Source organism: Mercenaria mercenaria, unplaced genomic scaffold (assembly GCF_021730395.1).
Source record: "Mercenaria mercenaria strain notata unplaced genomic scaffold, MADL_Memer_1 contig_4408, whole genome shotgun sequence".
Taxonomy (NCBI): domain Eukaryota; kingdom Metazoa; phylum Mollusca; class Bivalvia; order Venerida; family Veneridae; genus Mercenaria; species Mercenaria mercenaria.
Window position 1 is genome coordinate 113 of NW_026462634.1, and position 26,599 is coordinate 26,711.

Below are 26,599 nucleotides of genomic sequence, written 5' to 3' on the forward strand. Positions count from 1 at the left end.
AATCTGGAGGTCAGTGCCTTGAAATTTGAGAATAATAGCCCCTTCTAAAATTACTTCCTTGCACATGCGATATAAACGGAGAAGTTTGCAACCTACAAACAAGAGTAAATTACTATGGCTGTTGAACAATATAATGATCATTTAGTACACACTTATGGAATATAATAGTGTGTTGAGAAATATGTTAAAGAACAGGGACATTCTGTAAACTTTTTATGATTTAGATATGGTATAAATTCACAAATTGATATTTGAAGAGTAATAGTACGTATGTTGTAACATCATTACTTCAGATTTTGACATAGCAAATTGTCACATGGTATTATTTCTTTTCAAGCATTTTATGCAAGGAGGGAATCCTTGAGATTGTCTATGTCAAATCTAGCTATATACTTAATATTTGCCCGATTTTGAAATAAGTTCGTCAAGATTGTTCAGATTATTCGGATTTGTCAAATGGAGCGTATTGTTTTAAGTTTATGTTTATGTTTAAGTTTAGTTTATACTAATCTATTATTGGTCGATTATGAAGCAAGTTTTACAATTTATATTAATCACTCTCGACACTTCATTTCTGTTGGAATCCATCGCCACGAGGGTGTAAGATCTTTGATTATGTTTTTATCAATTTGCATCCTTCGACAGAACTTGATTGAATATCATCAGTGTATAATCAATAATGATGAAACGAAATTATTTTCTGCCATGAAAGAACATAAAGTCTAATAATAATACAAAACAGTATTTACATGCACATTCTAAAGATGTCACTTTTAATCTGAAAACAGTCCCGATATGATAAATGTCTTTTTGTGTTAACTAATCGTTTCTTTTGCCCTTTTGTTGTTTATCCACCTTTAAAGTCTGAAATAATATACTGATGTCTTATCCCTATGAGATGTTCGTTAAACATCCTTTCATTTGCACTTTGTATAGAGTTTTAGACGTTTTTGCAACATTACCCATTCGAGTCTTTTGTCAAAATATGGAGGTATCCACCTTGCATACACCTTTGATTATTTCAAGCGTTTATTCACAATTTCATGAACACATCCCAATGAAATGCCTAATGTTACAGCTATTTCGGAAACTGCTATAATGCCTGCTACATTAGCAATAATGTGAGACGATAAAAGAGACGATTTCAACTTTGAAATTGTCTACTACCTACATACGAATGGGATGTCCATCGAGCGACATGTTACAGTGTCTATATTTTACAAATTATTCGTTTTGCAAGAGCTTGCATAAAGTTAGAGGATTTTTATGATAAAATAAATCATATTACCAAAACGTTTTTACAACAGGATTACCGATATGGTTTTCACTAAATGTTACATCACATATAAAAAAGATACACAAATCTAAAACAGTTCTAAAAGTTGGTCTTACACACCACGCATACTATGGGCATGCAGTTTATAAACTTCGGATAATTATGTTAATTATTTTTCATCACTGTGTAAAAAAGTTAATCAAGAGAGAATACGATGTAAAAATCGTCAAGCACAGTGCTATTTGGCGACTGTGAGACCCATCTACAGTTAGACCCTACGCTTTCCTATTTGATTGTGCGACGACAAATTAAAATATAAGGCTGGGTGATGTTTTCTCCAAAATCCTACATAAAACGGACGAAAGGAGAATTTTGTCTTGCAGCTTGCTTATTCATGCTCTTGGTGTTCTGACTTTAGACAAGTTTTTGAGTAAATGCAGTAACTATACATCGATTGACACTGTTTATATATTTTACTTGATCTTTTATTTTATCATAAATGTTAGAGACGGGGACTTATATTATTTACACAGTCTTGTCTAACTTGTTGAAAGTAGGGTAGGTGCGAGGATGGCACGCTTTTAAACCTCAAGTTTCCATTTTATAGGTTACTGACCATTCCCAAGCGGTACCCCTATTTTCAACTTGTTTTTGTCCGTGTCGTATTTCATGTACATGATTATATTGTCTCGTTTTATTTATTGTTGATTCTTTCCGCTAACCCTCCCAAATCGCTCCCTTGCATTTACGCCCATATACGTTTTACATTGAGTGAGGTTGGGTGTCCACCACATTGTTTGATGCCTGTCATCCCTGGGCGGTACCCAACTGTTTTGTATTTTCCTGCTTGTCTACCCTTACCTTTTATTTCTTAGGGGCGCCCTACATGAGGTAGATCTTGGACTCTAGTTTCTCCTTACAAACCTATAAAATATGAATAGAAAAGAATCAACAGTTTGAATTCTCGAAGAATCTGCTTGAATGGGGAGGGCCGTCATCTGATGTTGTAAGAACTTGTGGCCCGACACATTTGCCTATTTGTTTATGTTTGTAAAAAATGTTATATATGCTTGTAAATATTGAATGAGCAATAAAATATGTTTAAACTAATCTGCTTGAATGGTTTATTCAGGGAACAAAACATCTTTACTCTACTAGTAAAACAGCTAATGATTATCATATATGATTTGAAATCATACATCGAGTAGTATAGTGTAGTCAGAACGGGGATCCCGTGCGATCGGAAAAAAGATTATTGGCGATATATACCAAATTGTTGGGCCATGTCTGAAGGTCACAAAAGGACATGTCGCCAGTCCTTGTTCCGCAAATGGACAGATCTATGACGTCATCAAAATGGCGGCCAAGTTTGAAAAGGTAACTTTGCGTAATTCATTATTTATTTATGTTAAATAGCAAAACTTCATCTTATTATCTTTGGGCTTCTATACTAGAATATTTGTTGTCAATGTAATAACAATATTAAAGTATATAAACAATTAAATGATGTGAAATAATAAAATTACATCTTACCCAACCCACTTTATTTCAACAGATTATTTTCTTGTTGAATATATTTGTTTGGTATATACTGTACCATCACATTATACGAATGTCATCATAATAATACCCAGATGAGGTAGGTGCGGGAGGGGGCGTTCCCCTCCTGTTGGTGGAAGACGTGAACATTTTCGTTCCTCGGGGACAACGGAACGAATTTCGACGTTTTAGGGTCAGAAAACAAGAATCTGAATCCCATAAAAATGTAATCATCAGTTCAAAATTAGAAATCCAATATTATTTTACAAATTTCCCCATGATATGAAAACGTGCATAGTGGGGTACGGATGAACAAGGATGAAAAAATCATTACTGGCCTTGACTAAGTTTAAGCTCGCCGACTTCTAAAGGGATATAAATCATGTATTGCTATTGTGGATGCGGATGTTTGTCGTGTGGTCTAAAACAATTCGTGTTTCAAACGGTAGAGATCTTTTCCAAAGGCTTTCCTGTATGTTGTTAAAGGTCTTGCAATGAATGTTTCCTGATGTACGCAGTACGTTATAATACGATTTTTGTACTGTTTGGTCAACTATGAGAGTTTTCACCATTAACTTTGAATTTTCTTTTTTTTTCGGGGGAGGGGTCTGGACCTCCCTGCCCCACCCCCGCTTGACCAACCCCCGCTGGATCCGCCCATGGTTGCATATCTAATGTTAGCGCGATCCATTGTGTCCCTACTGACGCGGCTCTATCACAATCTCTTTATCAAGATGCAAAGTCAGTCTATGTCACAGAAATTACGAGTTTAAATGCGTTCTAAGACTATTGCATAAGCGCTAGGGCATATTTTACCACCGAACGTTTAACATATCATACCCGTACATAGTTTCCATATAAAATGCTACTGGATATTAGTGTTGTTGTAATCAGGCATCTCGTTACATAGTTACAGGTAGAAAACAGTATTATTTAAAACTATACAGAGAACAAGAGGGCCATGAAGGCCCTGTATCGCTCACCTGACCTATTGACCTAAAGATCATCAAGATACTTTCATTAAGATATGGTCATAAATGTGGCCTCTAAAGTGTTAACTAACTTTTCCTTTGATTTGACCTGGTGACCTAGTTTTTAATCCCACATGATTTGTATCTGACCTAAAGATCACCAAGATTAACATTCTGACTAAGTTTCATTAAGATATGGTCATAAATGTGGCCTCTACAGTGTTAACAAGCTTTTCTTTTGATTTGACACGGTGACCTAGTTTTTAATCTTACCTGACCCAGATTTGAACATGACCTATAGATCATCATGATTAACATTCTGACCAAGATTCATGAAGATACAGTCATAAATGTGGCCTCTACAGTGTTAACAAGCTTTTCCTTTGATTTGACCTGGTGACCTTGTTTCTAACCCCAGATAATATCAAATTCATCCAAGATGTTACTGTGGGTAACATTCTGACCAAGTTTCATTAAGATTGGCCCAAAATTGTGCCCTCTAGAGTGTTAACAAGCTTTTCCTTTAATTTGACCTGGTGACCTAATTTTTAAATCCAGATAACCCAATAACAAACATGTCCAAGATTTTATTGAGGGTAACATTCTGACCAAGTTTCATTAAGATTGGGCCAAAATTGTGACCTCTAGAGTGTTAACAAGCTTTTCCCTTGATTTGACCTAGTGACCTAGTTTTTGACTCTAGATAACCCAATATCAAACTCGTCCAAGATTTTAATGAGGGTAACATTCTGACCAAGTTTCACTAAGGCCAAAATTGTGACCTATAGAGTGTTAACAGTCAAACTGTTGACGACGGACGGACGACGGACGACGACGGACACAGGGCGATCACAAAAGCTCACCTTGAGCACTTCGTGCTCAGGTGAGCTTAAAATAGATATAGTTATACACTTTTATTCTATAGTTATGTCCATCTGTTAAATAGCAAGACAAGAGATCACTAGAAAGAAAAGAGTTCACTCATTCAGAAATACGTTCAAAAGTCCAAATGTAGAATTATATTACAGTCTATTAATCTACAATTTTTGAAGGGTGGTGAGTACAAATCCCTGCGAGGTTTTAAGTTTGTCTAATCTATTATAACTGTTTTCAGTTATGTAAAATTATTACTATCAGATAATTATCAACAGGTTTCTATTTTTGATTTACATTTAATTACGATGCAGCATAGAAATATCTTCATCAAAATTTTTCCTTTATTTCACGTCCTTTGTAGGTAGTTAGGTACATTTTGTGCGCATGCGCGAATGATTTCGGTTTACGTAAAGTCGAAAAATTTAAGTGTGTTGAAATTTACTTATTTCTCGCTTGCTTTCCAAGAGAATCCTCAGTAATCGGCGTCTTAATGGAAAAGCTAGAAGGAAACTATTCGCTGAGGCTTTAAATCCAAGTTTATCGCGAGATTTTAACGACATTCACCGGTTTCGTAAAGCGGTCGTTTGTTTTGGCGCAATGCGGAAGTGTCGTCTTGATGCAGTTTTTTGGCTAAAAAGTTGACGAATACTTCGTCTCACGACGTCTGTCATCTGTTTTACGTTTGCCATCAGTAACTGTTAGCTGTCGAGAGTACCGAAACAGACTGTGAAGTATTTCTATATATCTAAATATGGTTCGTAAAAAAGGACAGTTTGTCTGGCATTCGGAACATTCCTACACTGGTGATCCATGAGGACTTTGTCCAGTTTCCAGAATGGCAGGAAGGAAGGACTTATTGAATTGGACCACTTGTCAAGGCAGCTTAAACGTTGCAATAAATGTAATCAGCAGCTGCATCTTCACAACACTCTCAAGAAAACCACATTTGGACCACAGGGGTTCGGCTCATGCCTAGGTCCAGGCCCTACCCTATAAGAAAAACACAAGGGAAATCATTTCAACTAGAGAAAAGTTCTATGTCCCTTCGGTTTTTCGCATGCTGTATTTGTTCTTAATAAATATTTTGTAAAACTATATATGCCATTTGTTGTATATTAATTTCCGCGCACGATGGTACCAAACTTTCTCACATGCGTGCTAGCAAACGCGAGAAAACTGCATCCGAACTTTCAACAATGTTCCGATATATTGTAGTCGTAGGAGACCGTGTCCAAACTCGAGCAACGATGGAACTCCACTAAAACAACTTTATGCGATAGATACGGACAGGTAGGTCACATGCTAATGCAAAACAATGTTTGATAACTATTTATCCCTTTACCTCTTACACGAAAGCTCCGATGAAGATGTAATTCTGCTTTGTCTTTTTATCGCTGAATTTTCATTCATACGCGTCCATATTCTTGAAATCAAAACGAGGCTGTCATATATACGGATCAGCCAATAATACAACTGGATGCTGGAGGTGTGTCAGTCTCGATTTGATTTCAACAATATGGATGCATGTGAATGAAAACACGGTCGATCAAAAAACAACACAGAACTGCATCTTCCCCGGAGCTTTCATGTAAGAGAAGGATAAATCGTGATCAAATATTGTTGCGAATTAGCTCGTGACCTACCTTTGTCCGCATATATCGATCTAAAGTTTTTTTAGTGGAGTTCATTCGTTGCTTCAGTTTGGACAGGGTCTCCGTCGACTACAATATTTCGGAACATTGTTGAAAGTTCAGATGCAGTTTTCTCGCGTTTGCTTGCACGCATGTAAGAAAATTTGGTATCATCGTGCGCAGAATTTAATAGACAATAAATGACATATATAGTTTTAGAAATTATTCCTTTAGAGAAAATACAGCAAGCGCAAAACTGAAGGGACATAAAACTTTGCTCTAAAAGAAATTATTACCCTTGTGTTTTTCTTATAGGGTAGTGCCTGGACCTAGGCATGAGCCGAACCCCTATGATTTGGACTTGGTGCATAATTTGTTAGTCGAATTAATCCGACGTATACACTTTGTTTTATATTGTGACGGTCAAACTGTGGCTGTAAAAGTCAGAAATTATAAAGCAGTCAGTCCGAGCAGTGGGGTACCGGTTTCCCTCCAGGAGCCACCCGACCGGGGTTCCCGAGGCGACGGCCTTGTGGGACGGACGACGGAATAGGCGATTCCGGTTTAGCGACAGTAAGCTTGTCTACATTTTCCATAAAATTTCCAAAATAAATACTGGAAAAATTAAAAAAACAACATGAAAATACATACGACATCAACACAAAATAGCACAGCACCAGAATAAATGCGGAAGTTGTCCAAAGTGGTGTGGCATTGTTCCTGTTCATTTATGGTTTACAGTGCCCAAAAGTCTGGTGAGTCGTGTACAATATATTGTATTGTCATTTGATACTGTAATTGTTTATTAATTATTTAAGTTCATTCCAAAGCCCTCAACAGACGGTAGGTTTTTGTTGTATACAACACCAATTAGATTTAAGATGTGCAGCCAAATGTTATCGTGTGTACGATGCTATTCCTTGATTTCGTAAATCTTTCTTGACTTACAGATTAGGACATGTTCTGTTTCGAAAGTTTTCGATAAGAGGCAGGTGAATGAAATTCCAGAAACAACTGCTCAAAAAGTAAACACAAATCTGAATATAAAATGGCTTCCAATGCATAATGGAAAAAAAGGATGACACTGAAAAGTTAAAATGATTTGAGCCGCGTCATGAGAAAACCAACATAGTGCCTTTTCGACCAGCATCTGCGCAGTCCATGCTGTTCGCTATGAAACGGTTTCTCTAATTGCAATAGGCTTTGAAAGCAAACATCATTGATCCTGACCAGACTTCTTGGATGCACAGGCTGGTCTTGATCCATACTGGTCGCAAAGCCACTATGTTGGTTTTCTCATGGCGTTGCTCATTTGTTTCATGCTTAATCAAATTCGTGGGATATTATTTTTTATTAATAATGGTTACATTCTTTTCAATGCCTGATGCACTATGTTTACTAGGTAAAGCTCTGTTATTTATATGGGAGTGGAATACTGTCTGAATGTGAAAGATGTACAATTTAAAAATTGTACATCTTTGAGATAATTAGTGTTGTACAACTAGAACTTAACGTCTGTTGAGGCCTTAAGGTTCTTTTATCTTTTCTGGAGTAATGGATCACTGTGCTTAAATATGTTATATCATGATGATTTATGAATAGATTAATAAAGACCTAGTATACATAATTTTAAAATATTTAATAAGTAATCAAGTTAGTATTCTGTAACAATGCGAATTGTATTGACTGTCAATTTTCAGAACCAGATATGATTATGTCTATTTTCAGAACCAGATATAAGTAGAGTACAGTTTGAGAAATGTCTTGGTAGAACAGATACTAAGGAAATAATAAAGAACAGAACAGACCACATTTCCCCTTCTTATAACTGGTAAAGTTCCAAGTAAGAGCGAGTACAACAATGCAGCCCCAGTGAGAGTTCGTGATGAGGTGTCAACTGTAAATGTGTGGTCGTTTAATGATGTGCAGTCAGATTGACAAGTAACATTGATTTATAGATCAGTTCTGAGAGAAATTTTTGCTGCGCTTTGTGCAGGATACTCTTAAAAAAATACATGAACCAGAATTTTATATTATATTACAATGTCAGATGTACTCCAGACTTCATATATATGTTGATGTTTATACATATGTGGTGATTAATTTGTCAATTAAAGAAATTTTAGGAATAATGTTAGTGGGTGACAGAACAGAAGTACAAAGTTGAAAACAGAGGTCGACAACACTGAATTTAGGATACAGAAAAAATCCGGTGATTCTGACGAAACAACATACATAAAAAGATTATACTAATAAAATGAAAAGTTTTAGTGTATGGAAAAGTTTGGAAACAGGTTTACCATTGACAGAAGAGACAGTATTTACAGACTGGTCTACACTTATTTTGATTTGACTTTTACACAGTGATTCCTTCAGTAATCAGCTAGTGATCTGACCAAGTTTTGGTGTGGGCATAAGCTAGAGTAGGTGGTGATAAATTCATGACGTCCCTCTTCTGATTGAAATCGCCAATCTTTGACAGTCATGACGGCAAAGCATCTGGATGAAGTCAACCAGCTTGCGACTAAACATGACACCACTCCGCTTTTATTAAGTCGCCAAGCTTGTGACATAACTATACTGCGCCTTAGGATAAGAAGGTGTAATGAGCGGGATCTTCAAATTCAAGTTGCCTCCTTGATAACTTGTTTAACTAATAGCAAAAGCTGCTCTTCACCCGATGTGCAATTATTAAAAAGGTCAAATGCACGCTTTTACGCAAATGGCGTCGGAAAATCACGTTTTAGCCCTGCCCTAAATAGTTGTGACGTTGCCGTTTTAACGGCGGTTAATTTTAATTCAAAGACGGTGATGTAATTTTAAATTATGTTCTCCGGCTATTCGCCGGCGGATAGCTTACTTTATGCAAAAATCATGCCAAAATCTTTCTACGAAATTCTTGCTTTCGAGCTGAATGACTAAGTAGTTTATAAAAACTGTCCCACAGATTAAAAATATCATATAAATGATCTTATAAATTTATTTTACTGTAAAATGAGCAAAAAATATACAGGGGTCTCCGATTTCGTTTTCACTGTATTGTTTTAAATTTTCCCCTACACCAATTTTCACGCGCAGATTTTGTGCATCAAAACTTCGAAAAAACTGTTTGTAGTTTAGGGGAAAATAAGTTAATCACAAAAGAGTTTACAACAAACGAAATTTCATTTTAAGCGTATTCTAATATTGTAATCTGTTTTCCGGTTCCAAAAGGTTGTTGAGAAACGGCGTACACACGTTAACAATAAATGGTTAACAAATGCATAAGTACAATAACTTATTTATTTCATGTCCGTACGCTTTTAACGTCTGACATTAACTTCATGTCGTTATGACTGTGCATATTTCGACCAACTTAAAAGTCAGAATTAGCCGGGAATAATTATAGTTTGTTTTTGGGTTTTACGCCCGTTTCCGTCAACATTTTATTTTTTACAAGCACTAAACTCTTTCTTCACAGTAATTTGTAACTGTTCCATTGACAAAATATTAGTCACGGACAGAATGATAACCGCTCGAATGACGGGTGAACGCTCCAACCAGTGTGTAGTTCGGTCCGACATGAGGGGTGGGGTAATTTTTGACTGGATGAAAACGGGAATTATTCTACAATCTGAATTGCACATATTTGTAAAGCATGGTTTAAAGTGTTCATTTAAAAAGATGAAAGTTAATATTGTGGGATTGACTGTATATGCCGACGTTGAGATAACTTGTAGCCCGACCTAATTGTTTTTTTTTCTGTGTTGAAAAGATATGCTTGTATTATGTTATGTATGAAACAAAGAGCCATCAAATATGATTAATTTAAAAATAAATAATAAAGTTAGCAATTAATTATCAAAACGCAAAAAATTCATTGTTATCACTTCCCCCTCCCGTTAATTCATAATAATTTTTTCCTTTTCTATTTCCTATAGTGCTGTTTTAAAACAGACTCTGCGCGATCACGTTTCGATTGACCCGGGTCCTAAATAGTTGCGTTAAAGCTTGGAAACGGCACCGATCTTTCATATTTCATACTTCAGTTCATTCATATCACCCGATTTTGTTTCAAGCAAAAGTTGATTTAGCGGCTATATCCAGCTATAATACACAGTCACGTTATTCATCGAATCTGAACAAAAGAAACAACAACAAAAACAGCACACATACCGATAAAAAACGGCGGAAATTTTTTATCTGAGTGTTAGGTATGAATACGGTCAAATGCTAACAAAATCTTAGCCATATTTTACTATAAACATAAATAAATATATAATATTTTTTCGGCTTCAAGGGGTTCATTCCAGCTTTGATGGAAACGAATATATCAGAAAATATATTTAAAGTAGGCAGTAGTTATATACACTCCTTGTCTGAACTACAAGCAGATATTTAATTGTTTACATATGACGAAAAGCTGGATGCTAAATGAAATCTTCAGCATACATGCTGTTTACCGTCAACGTTTAGAACGCAAAGATCGTGGCGTCGTCAAGCATAATGTTTGACGTTACCCTAGATGGCGCTCAATTACGACAAAGTCAGTTAGCTTGTGTTAATACAGGATTGTCACGATATAAAACTTTCAATACATGAATCAACACTCTTGAATGAAATCGCCAAGTGAATTACTGAATGCGATTGTCACAATATAAAGACATTCATTACATGATGGCTCTGCACCTTGGTAATATACTTGTAATTAGTGATCGCGATTGAACCTTACATCGGCCTTCAATAGATGCCACAACACTCCATCTTGATAATATTGCCTAATTTGTGTCAAGTGGATGTGATAGTCACGTCACACAGCCCGTCAGGCCCTCACTACTAGTACATTATGTCACTGCACTTCAACGAAGTCGGCTAAATTTCGAGTAGTGAGCGTGATTGTTACGACATATGTGATTTCAATATATTAAGTCAAGTCGTAAAGCTTGTGACTAGGGGATATGTTTATACTCGACACAGGCGAAACATATGGGTGACTCTTTACTGTGCTGAAGCACTGATTATGTTGTCTACATAGTTAAGTTGTTGCCTTAATTATTGTGCTGTGTCGATTCTATTTCCGCGCTGTTTATGCTCGGCGTTGTTTTGTTGCTCTAATTTGAATGGTCGTCTCACATGCATAGTTCTGTGATTTTCCGACTATTTACAACATCTCCATTTAGTATTTCCTAAGTTTAGGTTCCTTTTTTGTGTGCGAACAAAATGTCTGGTCATCTGGACTGCACCCCGTCGATGTGGTCTTAAAAGGCCGTCCGTCGGACGTCCATGCCCTCTTCCCTTTATGTGCCCCTATCGGGACCACGGAGTGCTGATGTCTTCTTCACTGTCGATGTACCAGCTGGGGCCAAATCTCTAAATAAATACTTGGGGAAGTTAATCCGGCTTCGACGATGAGAGATTCCGGTACAGCAAGCTCTCGGATTGTTGCGTGGTATCGGCATATGAACGCTCGATGAGAATCCGACCCGATAAAACATCGGCAAGAAGCAGCCCATTTGACAGATATTCCCTTTGTACGGTCACTGTTCCTGGTTTTCGTCATGTGACGTTTACTAAAAGTCCTGACGTTGACCTAGTTAAGGTGCTGGTCTAATTAGCCTTCTTCCGTAGACGATGTGCGCGTGCAAGAGAGCTCGGAGAAATTGTGACTAATAAATTATCGTTTCTTTGATGTATAGATGAGTTCGTATGATAAAAAAAAACATACAACAAATAATTAATTTAAAACATTTTAATACCTACTTTTGTACGACATTCACATTCTCGTAACACAAACATACAGGCAATGTAAGGATGCAAAACCAAAATTAAATTTCAATATGTACATCTATTTAAAATACCATAAGCATTACTTTTATTTGTTGCATACATTTAACGATCAAGTAATAGATATGTTTTTACTGTAGTTTTAAAACCCAGATGCTATCATTATTACCAGCTGCTACCAAGGTTGTATTTTCTTTATCAAAACACAATGTGTTTGTATCGTTTATGTAATCAGATCCTTGTGTTATGAGTCCCAGTCTCTTCTTACCATCAGAACTAAGTTGTAGTATCATGTTTGAAAAAAAGCTAGACATCAAGACATGACCTTCACCATCTACACAAACTCCATTGGCACTACAGAGTTCAAAATCAGTAAATGTGTACAGGTGGTTTCCTGAGCTGTCAATGGTTTCAAGTCCACCTCTTTTGTCTAAGCTGTCAATGATTACAATCGAGTTTGAGATGTATATCAAACTCCCATCATCACTTAGAGCAATTTTTACGAAGAATCCAATATCAGACTCATATAGAATTCGCTGCTTTATACCGTCTTTACTGTATATATAGACGGAGCTGCTATCTATAACATATAGCTGGTTATTACCATAGGCCAGTCCTTTACAAAAAGGACCTGTATCAACAGACTTGGTAAGTGTCATACATCCCCTAATATCCACAAACTGCAGTTTATGTAAGCTCAGTGCTACTACAGCTACATTGTTATCGATATAACAAACATCATAGGGATCTGCAGGCATATCACACACACTGATCACCTGGTACCTGGTATCAAGTTTCTTCAATCTGTGGTTAACCCTGTCTACTAACAGAATCTCTCCAGAAGGTAAAAGGCAACTACCATAGATACTACATTTATTTCTATCACCTTTTACCCGGATTTTACTCTTATGTTTATCCTTGATTGACCATACATGTGAACTTGTTAATCTCTGTGCACCTGGAATGTTTGCCCGGTTATGTGCTACTCTAAAATGAATAAACAACAAAGTTATGTCAGACCAAAATATTCATTTTGTAAAGACATAAAAGCATTTACTTTAATGATTTTATACGATAAATATACCCGGAAATGCATCTTATACAATGTGCTCCTTTAATATATTTAATCTAATTAAGATATCAAAATTAAACAGAGTAGGTTTGCATAGACTTTATACGTAATCTTTCCTGTAGCACATGTTAAATAAATTATACAAAACTGGAAAATAATGTACTTAAAACGACCTTTAGCTTTACACATGTGAATAGGCACAATTTGTGGCTCAATTTCGAAACCTTTAACTATTCTGGCATATTTCTGCCACAAGACAGCTAGGTAGCTATCACGATAATATTGTAAACTTTCCAAGAAAATTGTGCATTTTTCTGAAAACATTTTAGCAAAACATAGGGGTGTAACGATACGCTAGTCTCAGAATACAATACATATCGTGATACAGATGCAACGATACGGTACGTATCGCAGCAATACAAATTGAGCAGTCATGTGACAAAATAAAAAAAGAAAAAACAAAGTTCCTACACTTGGAAAGTACTTGAAATTTTTTTTAAAGTTAAAGAAACTGTTATAAATAATACATTTGTTTAGTTACAATCTTTATCACCGATCTTATGAAAGTTTTCATTCATTGTTTTTACTTTTCACTGATATCGATAAATGATAACCGGAAATTAAATTGGAAAGTTTACACGCCTGAAACCGTAATCTACCGAAAATAAATATGCATTTTATTAGCCCTAAAACTTGTCTTTGACAACTCCTTCTAAACATATGCATGACTAAAACCGATCTTAATTTTGGTGAGAAAAGGCTAAGTGTAAGAACGGACATAATTCAATCAAAATAAAATCAAGAGCTATGAAATTTAAGTCAGACAAGGGAAAGCCACTTCTGAAGTTTCATTATGCTGTGACTGGTAATAAGATGTGAGTTTGCTGTGAACCGTTAACGAGGTGTCTACAAATCTTACCGGCGACGGCGCCGGGGGTCTTGCAATTGCTCTTATGACTTTCGCCAATGCGAGCTTACAATGTACATATTATACTGTCTTGTTTTTCATTCAATCTTTCCTGTTTATTATTTGTACATTTGTACTTTATAATATAGAATTTGCTCTCCAATGAGCACGCCGATATCAGACAGGTATCAGTTAGTAATCGGAATATTGGCAGAAGTCTGTCCCATATGAAATATGTGCCACATCAGTTTGTTTTTATTTTTATTATAGTAATGCGTGGAAAACGCGTGTTTTAATGCATCCGGTCATTACTTACCATTTTATGCCTGTTTTCTTTAATTAAACAAGTAATATCGCAATAGCCGCTATATTAAACGTTTATGTGTAACATAAACTTTCACTGGTTGTAGGTGCTGACTGGAATATCAGGTACAAGGGCTAACTGTATAGTAGCTAAAGGCGATGAGAATGCTCTGCTGATACCATGCAAGCAGTTGCCCGAGAACCGGATATTCCCATCTGAACTTAAAACTAATGTTTTCTTGTACATGTTTTTCGACAAATACATGTAATATTATGTCAAACTAATATTTTAACCCTATTTTCTTACAGCAGCGTTAATAAACAAAGCACGTGATATTACGTCTGTAGACAGGGAAAAAACGTTACATTTTCAAGCTGAACAGAATTTTCGCCTAGTTTTCTCATATTTAACGTAATATTATGTATTCTTCTATTTTTGTAAAATAAAGTTCAATGAAATGAGAAATGTGCTATAAGTAACGAAGAGAAAATATCAAGTTATTTCATTTTTATCCGGTTTTACGTAAAAGAATACAAATTACAACAACACTTATATAGTACCCTGTACGAAAATTCCAGACGGAATCCGCCTGGAAAAGGCACGTCATTGGACAGGAATTGCAATATTCCGTGTGAAATTGACACGGACACGGATTTTTTCTGGAGTCCGTACGGAGACTTTCATTTTTCCGTGCGGATAAGTTTAGTTTTCCGTGTGAACTCTCATTATTTTCCTCCTGCAACCCATACGTCATTTTGGTAGACACGGACTTTTTCGACTTAGTCAAATTTTGTAGACGGAATTTTGGCACTTAGTAATTTTTACAACACGGACTTTTTCCACTTAAAAATTTTTGCACTCCTACAAGCCCCAAAACAAGAGTAAAACAAAGTATGGATACAAAGGAATAATGAAAAACATTACTTTGAAATCTAGTAAAGTTTTAGTCTATATTTGATCGCACTTAGCTCAGATTTCCGCACTGCATTTCAAGTGGAGAAAATGCGGAAAAATTGCTGAAACCTTGTTTCTGCAAAAAATGATTTTTGTTTTTACAGAAAACATGCAAAATAATGACACTACATTTCTCAGTTGCGGAAATTCTGACTCTGACAATTTCATAATGCGGAGAAGTTCTACTATGACATTTTCAGTTGCGGAAATTTTGACCCTTAACTATTTCATAAGATAGGGACATTATACTTTGAAAAAACTTAGTGGTAATTTTGACTTTTCTGGTTTTTCTTTTAAATAAATTAAATATTACAAGATATTTTTGCAGTAAATGTTGGCGGACCTCTTTAATTAGGAATGAAAAGAGTTTCATTAATTTTCTTTCAGAAATTAAAAAAAAATGTGACATAAATTTGACTGGTTTGCTAACTAATGAAAATGTTTTGAACAATCTTGGGCGAGGGTCACACAAGGACCATTTGTGTAAAATTATTGTAAAATCTGGCTAGCAAGATTTAAAAAATTGTCACTTGAATATTTTTCTTTGTTTAGATATCACAGATATCTCTAAAAATTTAGATATACCTTGTAATTTAAGGCTAGTTTTTTTCTAATGCGTATACTCTCTTTTGATGTGTGGTGTAGATGTTGTTGCAATTGTGCTGTTTTTATCAAATGGGTACTGTGTGAAAGTCTCCAAAGAAGAGGCATATTTCAATTGATTTTACTCCAAGATCCAGTTTTTTCTCCAACTAATCATGTTTTAAATCAGTCCCAGTAGCCCTTATGAAATAATGAGACGTACTACACTTGGTTTTGAAGCATAAACCAGGCCGTGACGGTAATGGGTTGTTATTTGACAAGAACCAGGCTTAAAGTTGCAGGACTGGTAATTCTATTTTACTTACGGGCGTAAATCGCAAGAAAACCAGGCATAATCTTTAAAATATCAGGCGCAACCAATTCATGTAAGACAAACAGAGCTGTGAAAGGCGAAAGTTTGACTTTGAAATTTTCTAACTTCCAGAAAAAGGCCTATTGGATTTAACGTCACACCGACACATCATGATAGGTCATATGGTGACCTTCCAGCTTTAATGGCGGAGAAAGACCCCAGGTGCCCCTCCGTGCATTATTTCATCACGAGCGGGCACCTGGGTAGAACCACCGACCTTCCGTAAGCCAGCTAAGGCTTCCTCATATGAAGAATTCAACGCCGCAAGTGAGGCTCGAACCCACATCGATGAGGGGCAAGTGATTTGAAGTCAGCGATCTTAACCACTCGGCCACGGAGGTCCCTAGAAGAAGTCTGACTTAGGATTTGTTTTCGCTTAAAAAAAATCTAATAAAGCATACAATCTGACATTTCTTCAGATCATTTTTTTGTAAATCAATTAGATATTACAAGATATATTAAAAGCATTTGGAGTAAATGTTGGGGCACATCTAATTATAAATCTCATAAGTTCTTTGTTTTCAAAAAGCAGACTTATGTGTGATATGCCAATGCTTTGTTGAGTATGGCTTTAATTATTCTTCAAATTCATAGTCTGCTGAAAATGAAATAGAAAATAAATGAACATTAAATTACAAACAATGATCATGTAGAAAAGCTAGGATAGTCAATAAAAATTGCCAATGTATTTGTTTTTAACTAATTTGTACACATTGTATAAAATACAATGTTTAAAAGGCAGTATGTGTAAATTTCATGGAGAGTCGGACCAATTGTAAAAATGGGAACGAGCTGAATGGGGACGAATGAATCATAAGACAAAATTTACGTGTATTTTTTCGGACTTGCGACAACTTTACGTATAAATACAATTAAGACCAGTAAAACTATTCCATTTAAAATGAAACTTCATTTATGTTACTACCAGTTTTAATTGAAAACGCCTAAATATTGAGAAAGTACAGTTATTGCTATTAGATCTCATGCGCCGCCATGTTTGTTTACCGAAGATACCTCAGCAAATCAGCTTTTACGGGAAGTTGCTGGTTACCTGTCGCATTATTCAAAAGTTGGCCATCGCAGGAGACCATTTTGTATTGGCATATTTGATTGGTTATTGTAAGACCGAGGGTCAATGATTCGAGTATTTCTATTGGTTTCCGAAGCTGCAGTTTTTGCGCCATCTTTAAATTTGTGAGATGTTTTTCTGTGACTATGTTGTGCCAAATTGTGGTTCTGTAGTAGCATACCACGCTGACCAAACAATTCATCGTTGAGAAATCCTGCGACTTAATTCCGGAAGCAAAAGAATATAGGTAAGGGTGGACTTCTTGGAAAAAAACAAAGCCCTAGAGCCACGCATTTGCAAAGTAGGCCCACAACAAACGATTTACAGTCAACTCGTCCTCTAGTCAACTCGTCCCCGATTTGGTCATTTCGTCCCGCTTTGCGATTTCAAATTGGTCATTTCGTCCCCCATTTTCAAACGTATATTTTGAAAAAAGAAAAAATCAAAATATGATAAATTAAGTCTTTTTTTATTTGTTAATTTCCTTTTAAAGTACACATTGATTTTGTTTATTAATGAATTTGCCTCTGAAATCTGAATACAGGCTGTAGCCCCTACAAAATTTTGAGTATTTTCCCAAGTCTTGAACTCTTCTCAAAATTTTAAGCACGATTGAAATTTACAAATTAAGTTCAAATTTACCTTGAACATGATTTTATCTGTAACTGCAATTTCAGGTTTATTCTGTTTGTTAAAATGCTTTCTAAGGAATATTTAACACTTTTGATTTTGTAAATTTTATTTGTTTTTCAGATAACTCACAGTGCTGGATATATTCCCACATGTCGACATAAATCCAGCAAAGATCAGTAGAAAACTTGTTGTCAATGACATTTTTAAATAGAACAATGGAAAATCCACAGGAAGCTCAACAAGACAAAATCGAAATTGTACGGTTTGATTTAGCCTGTTCATGGACAGTAGTGGAAATGCAACCTATTGCCATGATTCATCATAATTAAAAAGTGAAAATAACTTGACCCTTTTAGTATTTCAGTTCAATTTGTCGATCATCTATTAATTATGTTAACAGTTATTCAACCATTTTTACGAATAACAACAATTTAATTATTGGAGGCATTCACATTGTTCTGACATTAAAAGTATGTGAATTTTGTTCCACAAAGCAGCATGAATGCATTTGCCGAGTTTGATAGTGTATACAGCTGGAACTTTTGCTTAGAATAATCTTGTGTTTCAGATAAATTAAATTCAGACTACTGTATCATCAGATTAATGTCCACTTGCATAATTGTGCCTATATTTAATTCATTTAATGTTTTAATTAATTAAATTTCAGGCATTAATATGCGTCACTGTATGAGCTTGTGTGTGAAAATACATTTAACTAAAATTGAATAAAAAACATAATTTTAAAGATTTTGAATATGATTGTATAAGCTCATATTAGAGCGAAATGTTTTTGGCAAGCTTTTGTGACCACCCCATGTCCGTCATCAAACTTTCATTCTAATTAAAGCTTGTCGTATTTAGAAATGAAAATTCTCTTAATTTTCCGCAGCTTCTTCACATTCTGATTAATTGCTGCAGATTTCCTCAACTCAATATTCAGCATTCCGCATTGATTGCAGAACTTTTCTGATACCCGATTTTCTCCCAATTTCCGCATTTTTTCCCGCATTTGGTGGCTCAATACTCTGCATTTAATTGCGTAACTTTTCCAATTCTGATCTTCTCGCAGTTTCCGCATTATTTCCGCATTCGGTGGTTCAATACTCTGCATTCCACATTGATTGGGGAACTTTTCCAATACATGCTTTTCTCCCAATATCCGCTGTTTTTTTCCACATTCTGGATTTGTTACGGATTTCCTCGACTCAATAATCCTCAAAATTCCGCATCATTAACATTTGCGGAGATGATCCGAGATCTGAGCTAATTAATGTATTATATTATAATAAGCAATTCTTTTTATGTTTAATTAAGAAACAAGAGCTGTCTCCGTAGGATGACACATGCCCCCGATGGCACTTTGAATGAATAGTTATGGCCGATATTAAGAGTTTAGGACCTTTGACCTACGGAGCTGGGTCTTGCGCGCGACACATCGTCTTACTGTGTCACACATTCATGCATAATTATTTTAAAATCCATGCATGAATGACAAAGATATGGACCGGACATGCCCATCAATGCACTATCATGAAAAATGATCTTTAACGTCTAAGTGTGACCTTGACCTTTGAGCTACGGACCTGGGTCTTGCGTGTGACACGTCGTCTTACTGTGGTACACATTCATGCCAAGTTATTTGAAAATCCATCCACCGATGACAAAGATATGGACCGGACACGCCCATCAATGCACTACCCTTTAACGTCTAAGTGTGACCTTGACCTTTGAGCTACGGAACTGGGTCTTGCGCACTGCACGTCGTCTTACTGTGGTACATATTCATGCCAAGTTAATTGAAAATCCATTCATCGATGACAAAGATATGGACCGGACACGCCCATCAATGCACTATCCTTTAACGTCTAAGTGTGACCTTGACCTTTGAGCTACGGACCTGGGTCTTACGCACTGCACGTCGGCTTACTGTGGTACACATTCATGCCAAGTTATTTGAAAATCCATCCATCGATGACAAAGATATGGACCGGACACGCCCATCAATGCACTATCCTTTAACGTCTAAGTGTGACCTTGACCTTTGAGCTACGGACCTGGGTCTTGCGCACTGCACGTCGTCTTACTGTGGTACACATTCATGCCAAGTTATTTGAAAATCAATCCATCGATGACAAAGATATGGACCGGACACGCCCATCAATGTACTATCCTTTAACGTCTAAGTGTGACCTTGACCTTTGAGCTACGGACCTGGGTCTTACGCACTGCACGTCGTCTTACTGTGGTACACATTCATGCCAAGTTATTTGAAAATCCATCCATCGATGACAAAGATATGGACCGGACACGCCCATCAATGCACTATCCTTTAACGTCTAAGTGTGACCTTGACCTTTGAGCTACGGACCTGGGTCTTGTGCACTGCACGTCGTCTTACTGTGGTACACATTCATGCCAAGTTATTTGAAAATCCATCCATCGATGACAAAGATATGGACCGGACACGAAAATTGCGGACGGACCGACAGACCGACAGACTGACAGACCGACAGACCGACAGACAGACAGACGGTTCAAAAACTATATGCCTCCCTTCGGGGGCATAATAATAAGTTCCCAAGTGTGGTTTATCGCAAAATAACAGGTGTTTTGAGTTTTTTGCATAAAAATATATCAGGAAGGCCGTAGGCCTGAGTGATATATTGTTTTGCATAAGGACAAAAAACTAGGGTTATTCTAAGATAAATCACACTTGGGAACTTGTTATTTCAATTCTAACACGACATCTAGTATCAACAGTTCTAGAAAAAAAAGGTAACTATTTTTTTTTCGACCGTGCTACACACCTGGATCGGAAGACGTCATTGTACGCGAGTGGTTTATTGCAGATTCTAACATGACTCGGTTTGATTTCCAGTTAAACAAAGAAGGAAATCAAGCTCTATATATTCTGCGATAAACAACGGTTGACGCGCGGACCGGTAAGAGAGCATTATGACGTCAATTATGACGTCAAAAAGCCGGGTGACGTCTGATACATTACTCCTTGCGTAAATGAAGTCCAGTATAATATCTATTAAAATATATCAATGAGCATGTCAGAATGAAAACAATCAATGCCTTCTTGTTATTTATTGTCTAATTTACCACGGAACATCGTGCAGATGCTTCAGCATTTAACCACTCGGGCTAACGCCCTCGTGGTTCAATCCCTACGCATCTGAACTCTGAACCGTGGTAAATTAGACGATAAACAACTCGAAGGCCTTGATTATTTGTTAATTCTAATATGGCTAACAATGCTTTAATCATCACAACGATGTTATGTTGACGTCACGTCAACGTGATATTTAGCGCCATGTACGCATCAAGAAATAGCGCTTTCAAATTTCATGAAATATTTTACTTAATAACATGTTTTAAACGAAATGTCATATTGCACAAATGTTTTAATTTATACACATACTGAATTAGTTATTCGCTTTGCTGAATAATTCACAATAATTTTTGCTCGAACTGAATTCTGCCGCAAGAAGTATTACCGTTTCCGGTCCTGGCGTGTTTTAACAAATACCTACTATTGGCGCCATGCTTGTGAGATGAAACATTTCCATCATATTTGATATAAATTTTACAATAAAGAACATATCTAACAATCGAAATAATTTATAGCTACGCCCTCGTGAAATTATTGCGCCCGACGTATAACCACCCATCGTGTACAAATAGTGAAAAAGCACTGCTTTGCTATAAATTATTTCTTAAATAACTCGAGATAGATTTTGCTCTACCTTTATGTAGGTTATTCGCTGGCCGTGTTAGAATATATTATAAACAGCATATTATATAAAAAAATTATACGCCCTGAGTGAGGCAGGAACCTACATCGATGAGAGGCAAGTGATTTGAAGCCAGCAACCAAACTACTTGGCCACGGTCAGGCCCTACTGTCGGTCCAATAAGCATATGGGCCATGCCAATTGTCTAGAAAAATGACGTGCGTAAAATACTTCCGCACGGAATCCAAACGGAATTTTGTTCTGAATTCCGTCTCATTTACATATTCCTGCCCAATGACGTGCATAAAGCTGCTCCGCACGGAATCCGCACGAATTTTTTTCCTGCTAATTTAAATCTCTGTTTTATTCAGATACCTTAAAAACTGAATTCCGTCTGGATTCCACCTGGAAAAATTGAGCATTTTCCGTCTCTAATCCGTGCCACTGACGTGCGTAAAATTTCGTACAGGACAAGTCATTTTCAAGAGATTAATCAAGCTTGCTGCTCGTTTTACAGCATCATAATATTAGAAGCTCCCGCGCCATACACGCATTGGTCAATACGCCTATTAAGTTTGAAGATCGTAGGTCAATGGAGTCTCAACATATTGAGAGAAATCGATTTTGTGTTGACCTTGACCTTTGTTCCATTGACCTCAAATCAATGGAAAACCATGAGCAATATTTAACTAAAGTTTGAGTATCATAGCTTAAGATTCATAGGTCAAAGTATTCTGGTTATTGAGCTGTAGCGAAATTGTTAACTGATGAACAGACCTACAGACGTACATACAAAATGACAGGTAGAGGTCCTGCACCATCGCAAAAAACTGACGTCGAGTTTCACCTAAAATTTTGCGCAAAGACGCTCATATTTAAGAAACTGCCGGATAGTTTTTTGAATAAATTTGAACAAGCGTGCAAAATTTCAATCGCTATTAAATCCGTTAAAGAAAAATTCACTATGAAAGTCTAAACGATTCCTGATAAAGTCTTATCTAAAACAAGTAAGTCACCAAAATAAAATCTGAGTGTTTCAATTCACCCTAACTATACCTTTGATGTCCATGAAACTGAGACAGCGGGCCTGTACCACCTGAAAAAGAAGCAGTACCTCTCATCATTTCTCTCTTGTAGAATGAAGAATTTGTAGTCTAGCAGAACTGCGGCCATTGTTGCTCAAATCATCCGTGGAATTTCCACGAATGAATTAAGAATGATTCTTTAACTGGTGTAATAAAATAATTTGCAGAACAAAGCTGTTAGCCAGCCCAGTCTTGTCAAAAATTATTGTGCCAAGAAGTTCTGCATCAATACCGCCATTTTGGTTTAGGTAGCTTAGCAAGGTGGTCGTTGGCTTTTAATTCTATTCAGTGAGTTAACCGTTTCGCCAAACTTGTCATAAGCAATATCTCAATATGAAATAGAATTTGATTTTTTTAATGAAAAGGTTTTCAATGGTTTGCGTTCGTTTATATCATCATTGTAGTACATAAATAGAACTTAGACTTAATAAATTGTTACCTCCAATTTCTGTTGATACTGTTTGTGCTAGCGTGCCGTTTATATAAGGCATGTTTAATGCTCCCCATATTTCATTTCCACTTAATTCCATCACAATACCTGTATCTGTTGATCCGGCATAGTTGTTTACAATATCTAAAATAACATATTAAATGATAGCTTTAATTTGACCATTTTATATATATCTGATATATATTGACAGCACTTAGATGGACACAGACGTACATATTTTACAATGATAGTGGTATATTAACACCCCATACTCGTACAATACATTACCTAGCAAAAATAAAATAAATATCAGCTTAGGTCGCAAAATTCCGAGAATTTTTAGAGATGAAGCGATGTCAGTAGACTTATTAATTTTAAGTTCTTACTTGTTAAGGCGATGCCAGTTGCTTCATTAAGGTTGCTTTCATTCAATAAAATAAGTATATCTTTAAACAACGACTTAAGTTGTGTATATATATTGTAGATAAAAAGAGCTCAAACTTTGATAATAATTGTTACCCCCTCTTTCTGTTGATAATGCATGTGCTGGTACAATATTGTTCCTAGTGGTGGGAAATAGGTTTCTACTGGTCATGAAGTTCTGTAATGACCCTGGTATTCCTGTAGGGGAGATGTCTTGGTCTTGAGCTGTTCCTCCTTGCGGCAATCTCAGAGTGATCGTCGGGTTGTCATTGCCATAAGGCGTGTTGAACGCTCCCACAATTCCCATACGACTTGTTTCCATAACCGTATTATAACTTACTGATCCGTGAGAGTTGTACACGACACCTAAAGTATCTAAAAATATTAAGTTTAATTATGGCATGCAGTTGCACTCTCAAGTTTTAGCTTTGATGTATTTCTGACCCTTTGAATGGACTTATAACGGACATTGATTTCATGATTTTTACAATGATTAAGAAATAATATATCTCATTTAGTGATTTGTCGCTGAATAAATCATTGTTTGGAGTTCAGAGGCGAAGGAATTATACCACGAGGGCGGAACCCGAGTGATATAATAATACGCATCTGAACGACAAACAATGATTTTATTCAAGAGCAAATCACTAAATGAGACATATTATTTCGATTCTAACACGTTACCAAGGATTATAAAGTACATCCTTGACGGCATCAATTAAATATTGGCCCGTTTTCAATCGGTTTCTTTTCCAGCGCACCGCTATGCCGTTTGACGCTATGACGTAATACTTGTGACGTCAGAACAGTGAATTGTTGTATAATAATTCACTGTTTTCAGCTTTCTTTGTTTAATGGGAAATTGAATCGGATCGTGTTAGAATTCTGTATACTGCCATAATACAGTAATCAAGTTGCAATATCTATCATCTTGAAAACAATTCCTGGAAATTATATTTAAAAGCATTGTAATATCAACAAACTTGGTATCTGTAATCGTTTTATTTCGAGATCGCCGAAATTCGACTTAAAATGATACCTGGTGCAGGTACTTTTCGCTGAATATGTTGCCGTTGCCTTACTTAACGAAAAGTCTCACTTGTCTTCGTATGTCTGAACTATAAATCAATTTATTAGGCCTACAATTTTCACGTCATAACTTTAGAGCATTCTCTTTGCACAGAAACACATTTTTGCTATCCATGAAATGAATATTGAAAAGTTATCTCCTCTTGGTATACTATTAAGAAAGACTTTGCAGAACAAAAAAGGCATTTAGGGGCGAAGCGTTTACTTACGAGAAAAAGTCACAGAGACTTAGGTCAGGAATATAAGATGGATGTTCAGCCTTAATAATCTTTTCCTTGTTCTAAGAAAGACTGAAAATTTTGACATTTTGTATATTGAATAAGCTGTTTTGCTGTTTTTCTACCTGACAGTTCGATTTTCCCCTTAATTAAAATGTTCTTGTATATTGTTGCTTACACACATAAATTAAAACAATAAAAAGACTATTAGTAGTTATTAACTAACTGCCGTTTTGTCGATCGAAATCTAGTAAGAATTCCTTTCAAAATTGTTTCAAACACAGTCATGTCACTAAATAAGACCATTCACAGCGTTCACAGTACGACAAAAAGAGATCCCTTATTTTTATGTAGATATTGAGAATTTATCTAATGAGCATATAATATTGAAAACAAAATTTAGTACCAACTGTGTATAACATTTATGCTAAAATATCTCAACGTGACGCGTCCTTAAACATCAGTTACCATGTACATGAAACTACCGTGCTTTATGTATAATTATGTATATTATTAGTGATAGCATTTATTGAATCACTCTCGTATGTACGTGTAAACAGGAAATGAATGTACAATTTATTCAATTTGAAGCTCATTTTGTTAATATTTTTATTGATTTCATGTTTGCAACGGACCTACGTCTAAGGAATTTGTTTAACCATTACACACACAACAGAGACGTTAAAAATTAGATATATGACTAGCGGGTTTTTAGCTTTACTTCGATATAAACGAAGTCGCAGTATGTCGAATTGACACTATATGATAATGACTGGAGTTAAACATTACTTTCTGATGGCGGGAAGTTTGAGATAAGTGAGTTTCAGATACCAAGGTCCAACTGTAATTTGAATTTATAAAAATGAATGTCATTTCAGCATTCTTAGTTCCTACTTACGTTCTGTATTTTGAGGAATCATCTCCTGTTTGATGGCAGTGGTACGTTCGGGCATGTCTACTCTGTGTTCAAGCAAAGGGTGTGGTGAAATCTCCATGCAGCATTTGTCAAGTTTGCCTTTTTCGCACGTGATTATCGCGTTCATCTGTCCTGACGTTATGGCATTATACACATGGTTAAACATGCTGTACCATTTGTATACGTCTTCCTTGCTATAACAGTACTCTCCTGCAAACTCATCAATGATTACCAAACAGGTATTTTTTAAATCAATCATCTTAAAATCGTTTGGTTCAGTCAGAAGTATGCATTGTGATGGATTATAAGAAGAAGCTATGGCGACTGCTACTGATGTCTTTCCGCATTTCTTAGGTCCTGTCAGCACAATAGCTTTATTTGCCTTGAATTTATGCCTAGTTTTCCTGAGGATTTCTTCGTCAACTTGACGGCTGCTGATTCGATATTGCTTCAGGAAGTTGCTGGTCATGTCTTTTATTGAAACAATAAAAAAGTACTTGGACATTATACACTAACTGAGTGGCTTGCCGATCAATAGATCTAGTCAAAACTATTGTTCGAGGTCCGAGGGACTAATAGCCAATATTTTCGTCTATTGACAGCAAGCCATTCAATAAGTGTTTTATAAGATGATATTTGAATAATATTCAGCTTTTTTACTATTAGCCCTGTAAACATAATGTTGAATACAGACCGGGAATATAGCACAGATTATAGCCCGATGACTGTAATCATACAAGTATTTACC

General features: G+C 36.1%; 1 protein-coding gene across 3 annotated transcripts in view; it reads right to left on the reverse strand.

Annotated features, from left to right (window-relative positions):
• Positions 1-12,006: 12,006 nt before the first annotated feature.
• The window catches only part of LOC128553860 (uncharacterized), a 33,702-nt gene continuing 19,109 nt past the window's right edge, over positions 12,007-26,599 (reverse strand). For 2 of the 3 annotated variants that reach the window (XM_053535049.1, XM_053535047.1), the window contains exons 6-10: positions 25,834-26,322; positions 23,725-24,003; positions 23,215-23,349; positions 22,747-22,786; positions 12,007-13,043 (exon numbers count right to left, since the gene is read on the reverse strand). In XM_053535049.1, coding sequence (XP_053391024.1) covers positions 12,188-13,043; positions 22,747-22,786; positions 23,215-23,349; positions 23,725-24,003; positions 25,834-26,322 — 1,799 coding nt within the window. In that variant the 3' untranslated portion in view covers positions 12,007-12,187. The remainder of the gene's footprint in view (positions 13,044-22,746; positions 22,787-23,214; positions 23,350-23,724; positions 24,004-25,833; positions 26,323-26,599) is intronic. The other variant, XM_053535050.1, reaches the window with a different exon arrangement.